This window comes from Uncinocarpus reesii, genomic scaffold, assembly GCF_000003515.1.
Source record: "Uncinocarpus reesii 1704 scaffold_1 genomic scaffold, whole genome shotgun sequence".
NCBI classification, from domain to species: Eukaryota; Fungi; Ascomycota; class Eurotiomycetes; order Onygenales; family Onygenaceae; genus Uncinocarpus; species Uncinocarpus reesii.
Genome location: NW_003052500.1, coordinates 5,725,339 through 5,740,947, shown reverse-complemented (window position 1 = coordinate 5,740,947; position 15,609 = coordinate 5,725,339). Strand labels below are relative to the sequence as shown.

General features: G+C 51.6%; 5 protein-coding genes across 5 annotated transcripts; 3 read left to right on the top strand and 2 right to left on the bottom strand.

The window, feature by feature from the left end:
• Window positions 1-937: 937 nt before the first annotated feature.
• On the bottom strand, window positions 938-2,541 carry UREG_02190 (uncharacterized protein; the record flags this gene model as incomplete). Its single annotated transcript, XM_002542628.1, has 3 exons — window positions 938-1,396; window positions 1,451-1,910; window positions 1,967-2,541. The coding sequence occupies 3 exons, from the start codon at window positions 2,539-2,541 to the stop codon at window positions 938-940; spliced, it is 1,494 nt and encodes a 497-aa protein (XP_002542674.1).
• Window positions 2,542-3,296: 755 nt separating this feature from the next.
• Window positions 3,297-4,327, top strand: UREG_02189 (uncharacterized protein; the record flags this gene model as incomplete). The annotated part of the gene is made up of 3 exons (XM_002542627.1): window positions 3,297-3,453; window positions 3,536-4,035; window positions 4,280-4,327. 3 exons carry the CDS (start codon window positions 3,297-3,299, stop codon window positions 4,325-4,327), a joined length of 705 nt encoding a protein of 234 aa, XP_002542673.1.
• A 1,367-nt stretch (window positions 4,328-5,694) lies between these two features.
• On the top strand, window positions 5,695-9,319 carry UREG_02188 (uncharacterized protein; the record flags this gene model as incomplete). Its single annotated transcript, XM_002542626.1, has 8 exons — window positions 5,695-5,709; window positions 5,778-5,927; window positions 5,988-6,323; window positions 6,378-7,452; window positions 7,692-7,735; window positions 7,950-8,132; window positions 8,249-9,006; window positions 9,079-9,319. 8 exons carry the CDS (start codon window positions 5,695-5,697, stop codon window positions 9,317-9,319), a joined length of 2,802 nt encoding a protein of 933 aa, XP_002542672.1.
• A 2,616-nt stretch (window positions 9,320-11,935) lies between these two features.
• On the top strand, window positions 11,936-13,477 carry UREG_02187 (uncharacterized protein; the record flags this gene model as incomplete). Its single annotated transcript, XM_002542625.1, has 3 exons — window positions 11,936-11,974; window positions 12,037-12,655; window positions 12,723-13,477. The coding sequence occupies 3 exons, from the start codon at window positions 11,936-11,938 to the stop codon at window positions 13,475-13,477; spliced, it is 1,413 nt and encodes a 470-aa protein (XP_002542671.1).
• Window positions 13,478-13,878: 401 nt separating this feature from the next.
• UREG_02186 (aspartate aminotransferase) lies at window positions 13,879-15,529 on the bottom strand (the record flags this gene model as incomplete). Its single annotated transcript, XM_002542624.1, has 4 exons — window positions 13,879-13,977; window positions 14,054-14,902; window positions 14,963-15,094; window positions 15,215-15,529. The coding sequence occupies 4 exons, from the start codon at window positions 15,527-15,529 to the stop codon at window positions 13,879-13,881; spliced, it is 1,395 nt and encodes a 464-aa protein (XP_002542670.1).
• Window positions 15,530-15,609: the final 80 nt, after the last annotated feature.

Genomic DNA, 15,609 nt, shown 5'->3' with positions numbered 1-15,609 from the left:
TTCCGCTTTCAAGGAGGCCCGATTATTACAATGGTGGAAGTCGGCATCTTTCTTGCTCTTTACTTACTAGATTTCCCTGTTCCATTCCTCCCAACAAACCCGTAGAGCACGCCCGTCTTCAAGCGCAAGTTGGCATTCGAGAGGATTTCCTTTCCTGAACTCTTGGATTTTTGTTTTCGTGACTTTGTAGCGGTATTTACAGCGGCTGTGGATGAGGTCGGCACCCCGTGGGTTGGGTGGGAGATGAGGATGTCGAGGCCTTGGATGTCAATCTAGATTTGATAGCACCAGAATTAATAGTTGAAACCAGGGTGGTAATTCTGTTTTGAATCCATGAGCTTCCCAATTGTACTTCATTTCGCACATACCTCTCCTGAAGCTTTGTCATCTCGCAAATGGAAGCGTGTTTGCTTGCACGCTGCGAGTATGGTTGGTCGTGACATGATCGGTCGCCACCGATTTACTTGCAACCTGCGACGAAATATGCAGATTTATTACTTGTAGAAAGGTGATGAATCTTCTCCCATCCGTTCCTTGGTCGATTTCGGATTTGCCGGGACACCTGTGAGTTTTTACATTCCTTCGCAAGTCGTGCGATGGACAGATTGTGTTTCGAATTGCTCAAAAAGGTCCCAAACGAAGCTATTTGTCGGAGTCCAAAAGCAGTTCTCCGAAAAACGTCAGGGGGTTCATAAAATGCTCGATATTGACTTTTCCAGCAAACAATTTTTTTTCTTGCCCATGGTCTACTTCATGTCGGGTTATAGAAACGAGTATCTAGTTACCAAGAATGGCCAATGAAACCGCTAGGAGCAAAAATAGATGAATATTCAGAGAAAGTGGCCCAGTTTCGCTGTGTGCCAACTCCTAGCTTCATATATTTTTTTAACATCACTGTAACCTATCAACTGATAACATATGTACCCCAGAAAGATGCCTAGCCCAACCGCAACGTAAACCCAGCCCCAACCTCCGTTCCACTCTCCGCCGTGCCGCCTTTCCCCCCAAAAACAGCTGCAAAATCCAGACTCGGTGCTTCTTCCCCCCTTTTGGGCGCTTCCGGCGTATCCCTCTTCCTTCTCTTCTCCATACCCGCCTTGGACGGGAAAGTTGGGAACATTTCTTTCGGCTTGGGCTTGGGATCTTCGCGGAAGTAGGCGTGTGAGAGGCACTCTTTGGCCGTGGGTCGGGAAGCGGGGTTGAGTGCGAGGAGGTTGGAAAGAAGGGTGAGGCCGGCGGTGGTTAGGTAGGGAAATTTGGCACGGGGAAGGAGGGGGACGGTGGTAGGGCGTTTCGAGGAGGTTGTGGATGGTGGGAGGCGGAGGGACTTTGCGTTTGGTAGGGAGCGGAAACCGGGCCAAATTTGTGAATTTGGCGGGCCGGTAAGCTTGAAGATCTAGATGATAGGGTTAGAAGATGAGATGGATGGGTCCTGTTAGGAATCAAATACCTCTGAAAGTTGCTCGACTTCATTTTTCCCTTGAAGGAGCGGTTCTTTGGTGAGTAGTTCGCCAAATATACACCCGATACTCCACATATCAATCTCTGGCCCGTATTTTTCTGCTCCCAGGAGTAGCTCTGGCGATCTGTACCACAAGGTGACGACCAGTTGTGTCAATTTCGGCGGTGGATCGCCATAGTACCTAGCCATGCCAAAATCCGCAAGTTTGATTTCCCCGCGATTGTTCATCAGGAGGTTTGACGTCTTCAAATCGCGATGCATAATCCAATGCGAATGAAGGAACTCAACGGCAGAAATAAGTTGCAGGAGCAGCGTCTTCGTCTCGGAGGGGAGGAATGGTTCGCGCATGTCGTCGAGGAGGGTCTTGAGGTCATGCTCCAGGAAGTCCATAACCAAAAATACGCTGCGAAAAGAGGAAGTAGTTGCAAAGGAAAAGGTTAATGTCACTCTGGTATCTGGGCTTTTCAGGACAGGGGGCCTTGAAAGAAAAGTCACTGAGCTTACTCGTCCATGGTGTCCCCCATCACAACCTGCCGCAGCCTCACAATGTGCGGATGACGGGCTTCTTGTAGTGTTTGAATCTCCCTAAGCCCGGTAATTGGAAAGCCATCGTAATTGTGCTCCATCTTGAGCTTTTTGATCGCGACAATCTCTGACGTGTTGACGTCCTTTGCTCTCGAAACCCAGCCGTAGGAGCCCTCTTCGATGGCATTTAGCCGTTCGTAGTTATCCACATGACGGCAAGGACCCCATTCTGGACCGGGGAAACGAAGTATAGCTGTCGGTTTCTCTCCAGCGACGCGTCCATCGGCAGCCTGGTCCATTGAAAGCCTTCGTCGCTTCGTTGGTCGCTCCGCTTGCGTACCGCCGCCATCTGTTCCAGCTCCTGCGCTGCCATTCGCGTTTGCCGCCTCAATGGCCAATGACGCAGATTGCCGTTGCTTCTGGGCTTCCTCGAATTGTCGCTGTTTCTCGGCCTTTGCTCGTTTCTTCTCTTCTTTCTCGCGCTTCTTCTGGTCGAGATATGCTTGCGTTTCGGCGTCATCTTCGGCCCATCTGGACTTGGCTGCGGAGGACATCGCTGGTGTGCAGAAGGGTTGGACAATCGGCGGTCATCAAGCTGCCGTTCGTGCATTTGACTGTCTGGGAGCAACAACATAGAGCTCGTTAGTTCTCGAACGCGGTTGCATCAAACCAAACAAGCACGGAGCGGGTTATTGTTGTCCCGGTCATTAGTTAGTTAAATAGCGTCATCAACAGAGCAGGCCAGACTGCCAGTGCCCGTCTATGACTCTAATCCGTGTTATCATGCCAATCCAATCGTTAATCATGGTGGCAACTAATGTGACTAGCTGGATTGTGACAATTTGTTCACTCCATTGATCTGAGCTGGTGACAATTGACATCAGCATCAGCAAGATCTAGACGTCGTTATCAAGATTGGATTATCAATTCTCGGAGTGGGCTGCGACTACGAACTTCCCGACCCCACCACGAACGAACTAACTACCCAAAGTCGAGACTCTGCCATGGAGATTCGCCTTGGTCGTTACTCTTATTACTCTAGTCATCGATTTGTTCTTTTCGACCTTTGGAGATTGCGAGTTTTAGCACAGTAGTATAGCCGTCGCAAAGGCCTGGAAGCTCCGATTCCCGTCATGATCGAACCGTTTCAGGTCCGCATTCTCCCTGTATGATCCCACTGGTACACGGCTGCTGATATTGTCTAGGCGACTTTCGCAGTGCCTTTGACATGCGAAAGTTGCATTAAAGATATTTCGAAACCTTTATACGAGATCCAGGGTAATTTGCCGCTGCCCGCCTTGTCCGAATCATGGCTGAGATTGTTTGCTTAGGGATTCAAAAGGTTGAAGCAAGTCTACAAGACCAATTGGTATTAGTTGAAGGAACCGCCGCGCCTTCTGCCATTGTGGCGGCGATTCAAAACACTGGACGAGATGCCATTCTCCGTGGAAGCGGGACGAGCAACAGTATGTCATGCCACCGACTGTCGTTGTTCTTGATAGTCGAGAGAGATATTGCCACAAGGAACTGTACTAACCGTATGGCCAGATGCCTCAGTATGTATATTAGAAACTCATGCAAAGGTGTCAAATTCAATTCGAGGTCTTGCACGAATGGTTCAGGTTTCCAATCAGCGCACGCTTGTTGATCTTACCATCAACGGCTTATCTCCTGGCCAGTACTGGGCAACTGTACGTGACACAGGCGACATTTCACGAGGTGCCACTTCGACGGGCGGAATATGGGAGGCTCTGAAGCAAAAGATTCAAGGGTCTGAGGAGCCAAGAGGCATCTTCGGGAGAGTAGATGTCGACGAGAAAGGCAAGGGGAACGTATTTCTTGACCGTCCGGTGGCGGTTTGGGAATTAATTGGCAGGAGCATGATTGTGTCGAAAAACAAGGACGGGCCGTTCAAGGAGGACGACCCGAACACTATTGTTGGCGTGATCGCCCGAAGCGCTGGCGTCTGGGACAACGAGAAGATGGTCTGTTCTTGCTCCGGGAAGAATGTCTGGGAAGAACGAAAGGAGCAAGTTGCCAAGGGCATGGTATGAGTTCTCTTCCCCAGTGACGGTTCTCCCCTCAGGCCACATGGGGCTTGATCCTCGTGGACCGCCGAGGACGATCTACTCTTTGGTGCAGCCGATATTGGGAGTTCTAGAATCGCAGCCCCCTCCGGAGCTTCTGTAGAAGTCACGAATTATGATAAAGTATGAAGTCAAAAAAGATCTGGTCTCACAGCGGACCAATTGAGAAGCCACGATGATATAGAAATTCTGACACCTGTCATAGAGGGATCAGGTTAAGCTATTTTCTTCCATGGTTGAGTTCGCACCCTAAACAACCGCCGTTTGAGATTTCTGGTTGTTTCTTCCACAGTTTCAACTCGACGCTCCAGATCAAGGGCCTCTGATGCAGTTTGATACTCAAAGTTAGGTAATGGCGCGCAAGTTTCTTATGCGCAATCCACGGTAGAATCAGCAACTGTGGCTGCCTGCGCTGGGGGTGTCGAGACGATAAACGGCCACCATCTGGAGGTATCACAAGGATGCTGCAGACCGTTAACTAACGATGCAGTTCAAATGTGGCGTGATGGGCAACCTGCATCCCCTCGTCCTCGCTGCAGTCTTGATCACCACACAACGCCTGTCTTCATGCAAATCAACCGCCACTCCATGAGCCCATGTCACTCATCACCGGCCAATGAACCCTCGATTCTAACCCTTTTCACCCGCAAAACAGCGAATCGGAGCACCTCGACACTGCTGTGGAGAGAGCAGACGGATTCTGAGTCGATGGCCGTGTTGCATTTGAGACTTGGCCTGCCTATGAGGGGGAGCCGGTCTCGTTCCGCCAGTGCGTCTTGGAACGCTAACCCTTGCATTCTGCAACGCCAGATGTGATAGGCGACTGGATCGAGGTCTGGTCGCCGGCAACCCCTCGCTCGCTGTGTCGCCCGCAGATTTTAAGGTGCGAAGGTCGTGTCTCTTGTGTTCCGGTGTGGCTCACTCACCGGCTGGCGTTGAACCGCACCCTCCCCCAATTTCCCCTGTGCACCACCTCCGGGATGACTTGAGAGCTGTGAAAAGTGGCTATCCGAGTAATTTGATAGGACCTTGCGGTCATCGCTGAATCTCGTTTTTTTATGGTCCGTTTCCCTCGTTGCCACTCTTCAGTGATGTGCTTCGCCCGCCCTATTAACGCCGCTCGGTCCTAGCCGCCCAACACCTCCGCACCGTGATTTCGTGACGGCCAAATACCAGCGAGTAGCCTGTTTACTGTTCAACCTTTTGGAGATTGACCCGGCCTGGGCTAGATAGTTTTACGTTCTTTGACTGGCTGCTGTTGAGCAAGCGAAGCACCCACCATCGATACCAAGCTCACCACTTGCAGACCAGAACACACATATCACACGCACCAGCAGAGAAGGAAGAAAAAAGTGGGCTGGCAGGTGCCAAACTGCATTCCAAGCACCAAGGATCGTGCATATATCCATTCGCCAGTTGCCCCGCTGCAGGTTGCCCTTTTTGTCCGTCTTCGAGATTGCCCCTTTACTGTGAACGCCAGCGCTCCGAGTCTTTGCAGGTTCAATTTTCTTAGACGGATTGTAAACCGATCGAAAGACGGAAAATCATCCGTCAGCTCGATTTTTGAGCAGTCCAATTTCCTCGGAGGCGCTTCTGTGCGCGCCTTAGGGGAACGTCGCCATGTCCTTGAAGCAGGTCAGTTCATTCGGGCTACGCTTCTGCGGTCTTTTCTATTCTGGCTAACAATGGGGGTCGCGGAATAGGAAATAGAGACGTGGGTTCAGGCTCTGGGACATTACGACAATAATGAATTCGAAGATGCGCTCAAATCGTTCTCCAATATCGCCGACACCTCGAAGATTTTGTTTAACTGCGGTGTGATATATGCGACCTTGGGGGAACATGCCAAAGCTGTATGATTTTGCAGCAATTCCCAGTAGACGAGTTGATGTTGACGTAACACTTCTCCCTAGGTTGACTTCTATCAGAGAGCGATCGCCCTCGATAAGTACTTTGCAATTGCGTATTTTCAGGAAGGTGTCTCGAATTTCCTTCTCGGCGACTTTGAGGAAGCGCTTGTCAATTTCAACGATACTTTACTCTACTTGAGAGGAAATACGTCAATCGATTATGAACAATTGGGACTCAAGTTCCAGCTGTTCTCCTGCGAAGTTTTGTTTAATCGGGGATTATCGTACATCTACCTCAATCAAATCGACCAAGGCATGCAGGACCTCGATTATGCCTCCAAGGAGAAATTCAAGCCAGACCATGATGTCATCGACGAAGCAATAAAGGAGAGTGCGGAGGTAATCATAGCCTTTTCAAATTGATTTTTGAGCACAGCTAAACATTTTGAGTAGGGCTACACCGTCTTTTCTATCCCGGTTGGCGTTGTATACCGGCCAAGTGAAGCAAAAGTAAAAAATTTGAAAACAAAGGAGTATTTGGGAAAGGCTAGACTCGTTGCAGCATCTGACCGCGGAAACGCGTTCATCGGATTCCAGGGCTCTGAAATCAAACGAACTAGGACGCTCGATACCGGCAAAGATGACAGACCCACTGATGCGATCTCGTATGCCGCAACCAACTTGGTACAAAAGAATTTGGTTGGAAGAGGACGACAACAGTCAGAACCGCCGATAAATCGGAATATGTTCCCCCCAACACCCCCACCAGATAACGATAAACCACAATCATTCTTCGGCGGTAGCTCTAGTGCTAATTCTACAAAGCCAACGAGATCGACATCTGTGCGAGAACCACCCTTCCCTGTGGTTCAGCGAAGCATGGACAATGGTGATGTGCCCCAGGTGGAGAGACTTCGAATCGGAGCTACCCGGTCGGCCTCTGAATCGAGAGGACCCGGAGTAAGGTCGCAATTTCCTGCAAAACCGCGCAATCAAAATCAACCTTTGTACCGAGAGACTACAGGTGATCGGCGCCAAAAGGGTTCGACCTTCATCCCCTTATCCGAGGAAGAGGATGCCAGTGCAATTTACAATATGTATTCGGGTACTGAACCTCCGCGGAGCGTGTATGCTCCACGTTACAGAAACACCAGGCAGCCAGTTTATCCTGATGAAGACGGCTACGAGAGCGATGCTTACGAAGATGACTCTATTGGCGATACACAGTTTGAGATGATCGGGGCCCCTCCGCCTGCGCGCAGGCGCACTACGGGCTCGAGACGGTCAGATATTAAGAAGATCCGTGTGAAGGTCCACGCGGACCAGGATACTCGCTTTATCATGATTGGCCCCTCAATCGAGTTCGGTGCTCTCGAAGGGAAGATAAGGGGAAAGTTTGGCTTCAAATCTAAACTGAAGATCAAGATGCGAGACGACGGCGACATGGTAACATTGGGCGACCAGGATGATTTGGACATGCTTCTTCAAACAGCGAAACAGGTCGCACGGAGAGAAAATAATGAAATGGGTAAATTAGAGGTCAGTCTTTCCGCTTATGTTTCCTCTACGGACCTGAGAACTGACTTGCTGTTTGATGCAGATTTGGGTCAGCGAAGTGTAATTTTCGAGTCCTTTCTGCTTTCCGATGAGAATCCCGCGGGGACGTTTACATTCTCACACTATCTATCTTTCGATATTCCTTCTTAATTATTAGCGAGGGTGTTTGAGGCATCTTATTTTGCTCACCCATACCGTTGTTTGAAAAAGCTCCCTCCACCGCGTGGCCCGTTTTGCATCGTTTCAACTGTTTTGTACTTATTATATATGCCCCTTTTAGACGACACAGAACAGGCATCATTGCATGAATAACTCCCTTGACCATACTTTATATTATAGAAACTTGAAATATGAACTGAGGTCTCAGTCTGGAGCACAACACCGTCGAGTCCCTTGAATGTGTATGCTGACTAAGCATCAGCACTGTCCACATCTCGTCATCCTCAGTGAAACCACGATGCCGAACAGGCCCAATTGCGATTTTGCAGAGTAACCTTGCAAGATGATCATGAATCGGTGATAATGGCAGACATTACCTTTGTTGTCAATGGACTCTTGAAATCCCATGGCGTGTCAGGCATCCCGAACCGCGAAGGCCGCAGGGCCAAGTACCAGACAGTGGACGAGTTCTTGAAGGAAGCATACCGAATAGTACGTTCAACCGCTACTCTCCCTCTGCTCGAAAGTTTACGATAAACAGTGTTAATCTCCCCTTTTTTTGTTCGCTTCAGAACTCCCACATATCCTCTCTCCTCACGTACCTAAAGTCAATCCGGCAAGCGTACCTCTCCACCGCACCTCGTCCGCCTGTGTCCCGCCGACAAACACACCAATCCTCCACATCAATCGCAAGTCTCCAGTCCGGCAACACCTCCCTTCATCTAGAGCAACATCTAACCGACGAAGAGCGGGACTCCATCGACTCCTCCACCGCCATACTTCTCCGCGACCTCTCCTCGTCCATCGAAAACCTCGCATCCGCCGAAACCCTCCGGCAAGAGACGCAATCAAGCCTCTTCCGCAAGAAATTCGGATACAAGCTGAACAGCCGGATATGGAAGTGGGCTGGCGGCGGGGCAGATGGCGCGGAGCAGGCGTCTCGGAGTGCGGAGCAGGAGGTTGCGGAGGATTCGGAGAAGACGATGAAGACGGTGAGGGAGAATGTGCTTTGGTTGTTGCGCAGGAGGCTGGAAGCTGCGGTGGAGGTGCAGAGGGCGATGGTGGAGAAGAGGATTGAGAGGGCGAAGGAGAAGGAGAAGAGTATCTTGTATAAGAGTGGGCGGGCGTCAGTGAGTGGTGGTGCTGGTGCTGGTGCTGCGGCGCAGGGTCGGGCAAGTGAGTACCAGGCAATGTTGGATGATGATGTTGCGAAGACAAAGGCGCCAGTTAGGGTGCATGATCCGTTTGTGGATGAGAAGATGATGGCGGATATTGAGTCGCAGCTTTCACCAGAGCAGTTGCAGCTGTTTGCGCAGGAGAACGATACCATGCTGAAGCATTATGAAGATACACTGAGTAAAGTTCAGTAAGTCACCATTGCTCCCCGGCCCCTTTGCAAGCTCGAAGGGATCTCTGACGATTTCTCATTGTGCTTTAGGAACGCCGAAAAGTCGCTCTTGGAAATTGGTTCGTTACAACAGACACTGGTCGCTCACCTTTCGACGCAGGAAGATTATATCAGTCAATTGGTGACGGATGCGAGCACTACACATACAAACATTGGGCGCGGAAACCAGGAACTGAAGCGTGCGAATGAGAGAAAGAGTACAGCACGAGCAGTGTTCTGGGGCACAGTTGGATTGTGTACAGGGCTTATTATCTGGGATGCTATTTTCTAATTTTTAAAAAGGGACCCGAGATCCAGTAACTAGTTGTCTCAGCAGTCGCTACTCCAGGAGAGCGGTTACCATATCACATGATACCTTGTTTCTCCCTGGATCGCTCTCTTCTCTTCTTCTTCTTCATCCCTTTATGCCACCCTCGCATTTCCATCATGCCAGCTCCTGAAAACCCTGGTGCTATACATAATCCTATCCCATCACATGGGGGGACAATTCAATGCCCCTTCTGGGTCTAGGAAGGTTTGGTTGCGTTTTCAAGCACACTGAAGATCGCGTTCTCAAAATGCCCAAGACATATCCCGAGGTGGACAACCCTGATATCGCCTATACATATCAACGAAGGGAACATAAGTTGTTTGAATCACGAGGCCGACGTTTACGAACGGCTTGGAAAACACAAGAGGATTGTTCCATACTTTGGCCGTTCCAAATACTCGATCGAGCTTGCTCATGCCAATCAAGGCGACCTGTTCAAATACATGCAGAACCACCCTCAGCCGATAGCGGAAACTCGACTTGGGTGGATTCGATCTTTGGCGGACGCTTTTGCATATGTTCATTCTCGCAGGGTCGTTATTGAGGACATTGGCCTCAAAAATATGCTTGTCCACGATAACTGCCTTCAGCTGGTGGATTTTGGGAATTCATTTTTGCTGCCGATGAATACGGACATGGAGTGCTTCCAGGTTCAAGACATTACGCCGGAGGCGGAAATAGTTCATGTTGGCTGCTTGTTTTATTCCATTGCGACATGGACTGAATTCAAGTATGATTACTTCGAACACGGTTGCCTGCCAAAATTAGATCAGCTTCCAAATACAGATGGGATCCTCGGCGAAGCCGTCATTCAAAAATGCTGGAGTGGGGTTTATGCTAGTATGGATTTACTCAGAAAGGATGTCAAAGCTTTACTGGGCTGATAATACAGCAGGCTGGGATATGAAGGGTAAATACACCTGGATATCCGCCATCAGCCTTGAGCAGTAAGGGTTTGGGTGACCCCAAGCTAGCTTATCGTCCAAACACTTCCCAATGTGGACTCTTCCGTTGAATTAATTCGAATTGCCTGTGCGTCTTTGTCAAGTGCTCATAGGGCGGTGGGCACAAGAGAGAGATATTGGTTTATAGGGGACAAGATCTTGCACGGATATTGACCCGTTATCATCCAACGCGTAAACTTTTGATGGACTGTGAAATTAAGCCCGCTATGGACGGGAAGTAGATAAGCTAGTTATTGTTTTCTCGTTGGAAAGTAGTATCGTTCAGAAGCTATCAGTGTCTCGTCTTCACCCTACCATTGCCGCATCGCAATCAAGGCTTCCCCCAGCAATCTTTCGATGCTAAAGGTGCTATTGCGGCTCTCGTGGTTTCGCAGGACGCACGGCGACTCAAGACATTGGGAACGGCCAAGCTCAGACAACGCGTCATCCCCGCAAGTCCAATCGCCGTGCTTTCAGCGGATGGAGGCCCGAGGGAGTTCACATCGACAAAGACAACGGTATGGGAGTCGATCGTGTGGGGAGCGGGCAGATCATCTCCTTTTCCCGGCATCGATGAGAGAGAATTGTTGTCCTCTGCGTCTGGTTCGGAAGCAGGCAAGGGACGATCGCCACCCCTGAGTTTCAGCGACGAGAGCAGCTTGAAAGCAAAGCATCATGACACGGCGGAGGATGTCGATTCTCCTGCTTTTGATGGAAGTTGCATTGAGTAAATAATAACCAACTTACATAATATAGAGTCCAACAGAGCAGCTGCTTATCTAATCTGCCAAGAGGGCGCCGAGCCGGTACGGGCGTGACAATACAAAATCGGTGTAATTTACAGACCCACTTGGCGCCGCTCCGCTATCTTGGCGCTAGGCTTGGCGCGGAGTGTCTCTTCCGCCCTTCAACTTCGCTTCTTTGCGATGAAGACTTCAAGGTGAAGATTCGACGTCTGCCAGGCAACAAAGATCATCAATGCAGCACCGGTGGGCCGCAGGCAGCCGGATCGTCACTTTAAGTCCAGAGGCCGATGTTCAACTCCCGCGTGTTCGGATAACTCCCAGGCTAATGAATCCCTGGCCGATGTTTCGTCTGGTGTTTCGCGCAGCAGGAAGAGATTCGAAATGATTTCTAAAGCAAGATACCATGCGTCGCTCTGTTCATGCTCGTAAAATTACGAGCGCCCCGGGATGATAGGCTCGGGTCTGCTTGGGCTCTCCACTGAGCCCACGGCTTGATGCTAGGGCCGTCTTATTTCATTCCACCAGTTCCCACTCCTCGGGGAGCCTTGCTGGCCGTTTTGGTCTTTGCTTCTTCTGCTTTCCTTCATCTTGCTGCTGACTCTTTTTGTCAGGAGACTTTTGTCTGCTTCATCTTCTGGTTATTGCGACATTCGACAGTCATTCCTTCAGGCGGGCTGCCGCGTCATTCTCTCACTTATAATAGCTGGCCCCTGGGCTGTTCGTCGCTCGCTTGAACTCGGTACTTTTTGCTGGCAAATTTTAATGGCCTAAAGTCGATTGAGATATCGAAGATACATTCCACGACTTTTGTCACTTGGCCTGTTGATACCCTAATGCGCTGATATAAAGAAAGTCCCGTTTTTTCCACCTTTTGTTAATTACGCACCATGGCTCCGCCGAAGAAACGAGACGACAACTGGATCGATGTAATACCTGACTTCCCATACAGCCCAAGCTCCTGAGGGCCGTTGACTAACAACCACCCCAGGGCCTGCGAGGACTTGCCTCGTTTATCGTCGTTACAGGCCATCTCTGCGTCGCCTTTGCACCCATTCTGCATTCCCCCGCCGCCGCGGTGGACAGAGGACCGATCCTCTTCCAACTGCCCATCTTCCGACTATGCGTTGGCGGACGAGCTGCCGTGGCGCTCTTCTTCCTCGTCACCGGATTCGTCAATGCCATGAACCCGATTAAGCACTTTAACAATGGAAATCTGGGAGTCGCGCTGCCGAGCTTAGCCCGTGCCGCATTCACGCGGTTTGGGAGATTGATCCTGCCCACCAATGCTGCGGCCTTGGTTGCGTGGGTGGTCTGTCAATTTGGCGGTTTCAATTTGGCCAGGATCGTGGAGTCGGATTGGATTCGGAGTGTGTCGAAAGCGCCTGGCCCGACGCCGTGGGAGGCCATCAAAGCGCTGATGCACAACATGGTATTCTTCTGGCACGACGGGAGCGGGACATACGACCCCACGCATTGGGCCGTTTTGTACTTCCTCAGAGGCTCCATGAAGGTCTACCTCACGCTCCTAGCCACCAGCCTGGTTAAAACCAGATGGCGAGTCGCCATCATTATCCTCCTCCACTCCTTCTCCTGGTGGACAAAAGACTGTAAACCATGCCCCCCATTCCCAGCTTTCATAGTAAAGACAAATGCTAACAAACAAACCCCCTCCAGACATCACCGGGATAAACATCTACTCCGGCATGCTCTTCGCCCAACTCCACGCCACCCTCGGCGCGCGCTCCACCTCCCTCCTCCCCAAACCCGTCCCCACCATCCTCATCCTCACCGGCCTCATCATCTGCTCCTACCCCCAGAACAACCCCGACTGGATGCTCTGGTCCTCCTTCCTCAAATCAGTCATGACCGCCGTCATCCCCCCCTCCGCCACGGGCTTCATCAACCGCTACTGGGTCAACATCGGCACCTCCACCCTAGTCCTGGGCGTCTTCACCTCGCGCAACGCACGCCGCATCCTCTCCCTGCCCCTGTTCAATTTCCTGGGCCGCGTATCCTTCGCCGTGTACCTGCTGCACGACACGTTGATTCGCAGCATGCTGACCTGGATGATCTATGGGGCGAACGTGGGCAAGACGGATTTGTCGGTGGTGAACGAGAAGGGGCGGCCCATCAACCGTGTGCCGCCGGCGGGGGCGGGAGTGTTTTTGGTGGCGATACCGGTGTTTTATGTGGTGCTGTATGCGGTGGCGTATCTGTGGACGATGCATGTGGATGTGTGGTGTGCGAATGCGGTGGTTCGGGTGCGGGATATAATGTTCAAAAAGGACGATGGCGGGGGCGTGGTGAATGGGCGCGGTGGGGGGAGTGTGGCGGAGAAGGAGATGGAGTTGCAGCAGCAGCAGCGACAGCCGTTGATGCAAGGGGATGCGCCGGTACTGCCGGTTACGAATCATCATGTTTCTTCATAACCGTGGGGGGGAATATACCTTCCCTTCTTTCGCTTTTTATTCACCCTTCATTTCTTCAATGTATCTTCTTTTTTTCCTCTTTTGTTGCAGAGGTGGGATTTTACTTGGTGTATGTATATTGTTGCACGTGTGATGATTGTGTATACTCTGGACTACTCATTGATCTTCAGGTTAGTTCTGTATAAAAGAATCCAGCTAGCTGTTTATCTTCAATGAGAACTACCATGTAGGATACCATCTAACTGATCGAATTCACACCAATATTTTTCTTCTGTTCATAAATTTAAGAGGAGAGTACAATTGACACAGGGATTCCCCTCCCCGGCCAAGAATGAGATTTTACAAAGAAGAGGCGGAAGCAGACATATTGTGCTCTACCCACCGTAGACCGGCAAACCCGTCTAAGACGAAGTCTCCCTGACGACGCTGTCAACCGCTTCAGCAAAGTAGTCGATGTTGTGCGTATTCAGACCAGCCATGGAAATACGTCCGTTCTTGGTCTATTCAACGATATTAGTTCGTATCGCAGGAGGGAGGTGGGGGAAATTGCAATAGCGGAGTATGACTGGGACTCACCATGTACACATGCCACTTCTCCCTCAGAACCTTGACCTGCTCCTCCGTCAACCCGGTGAAACTGAACATGCCAATCTGGTTGGTGATGTGCTCCCAGGTGCCCGGCGTGCCCCTTTTCTCCAGCCTCTCGCGCAACCCCTTGCGCATCTCGATAATGCGCCCACTCATGGTGCGCAGATCCTCCTCCCACTGCGCAAACAGCGCGGCATCGTTTAGGATCAGCGAGGCAATGCGCGCCCCGTACGCCGGCGGGTTTGAGATCTCAGAGCGCTGCAGGATCGCCAGCTGGCTGGCGATATGCGCCGTGGCGACCGAGGCGTGCGGGCCCGGGGCGGAAACAAAGTGAAAGGCGCCGGCGCGCTCGCCGTACAAGCCAAAGTTCTTGGCAAAGGACTGCGCGATGCACAGCTCGAACCCTTGCTCGACAAAGTAGCGGATGGACCAGGAGTCGCGCGCGAGGTCGCCGGAGGCGAAGCCCTGGTAGGCGGTGTCGAAGAAGGGGAAGTGGTTGCGCTCGCGCATGGCGGCGGCGATTTGCTTCCACTGGTCCGGGGTGGGGTCGACGCCGGTGGGGTTATGGGCGCAGGCGTGCAGGAGGATGACGGAGCCGTGCGGGGCGGCGCGGATGGCGGCGAGCATGCCATCGATGTCGAGGCCCTTGATCTTGGGGGAGTAGTAGGGGTAGTGGGCGATGGAGAGGTTGACGTTGGTGAAGATCTGCTGGTGGTTGGCCCATGTTGGGGAGGAGAGGTAGATGGCGGGCTTGGGGTTGGCGGGATAGAACTTGGAGAGGAAGAGGCCGCCGAGGTGGACGGCGCCGGTGCCGGAGATGGTCTGGAAGGTGGTGACCTGGGGAATTGAGTATTAGATACTCCGTATGTATCAAGGAGCGAGATTTGGATGACATACCCGTTTCTCCCTGATGGCGGCGGAGTCGGCACCCAGGATCAGTTTCTGAGCGGCGGGCGCGAGCTCAGGCAGACCGGCAATGGGCAGGTATTCGTGGTTGACGGCGGGATCGTTGCGAATTGCTTCATCGGCCTGGGAACGAGGGTCAGTCGACGTTTCAACTAGCCGTTTCGGCAGGGGAGGGGGTTAAAATTAGGGAAAAAGCAAAGAAAAAGCAAAGAGATAAGATAGAGAGATATAGAGTAAACACACCTTTCTCACAACAGGCAGAATCCACGGCTTCGCAGTGTCGTCTCTGTACGCACCGATGCCCAGATCAACCTTCTTGTCCGAGGGGTCGGCGCGATAGGCGCGCATGAGGCCGAACAGCGGGTCCTCGGCGGCCTGGGGCACGACGTTGGCGGTGAAGATGGAGGAGGACGCCATGATGTGGTTGGAGATGGTCGAGAGACGCGAGCGAGCGGTGGACAGCGAGGACGATGGAGAGCGAGGGAGTTGATGTGAAGAGGAAGAGGAGGAAGAGGGAGAAGAGCGAGAAGCGGGCGAGAGAGGGGGCCGGGCGGGCATCCTGGTTTCGTTGAATAATGCAAACTGCTAGCGGGCTTGGACGTAACACTGAAGATGAAGAGATGAACAGAGGATAGCAG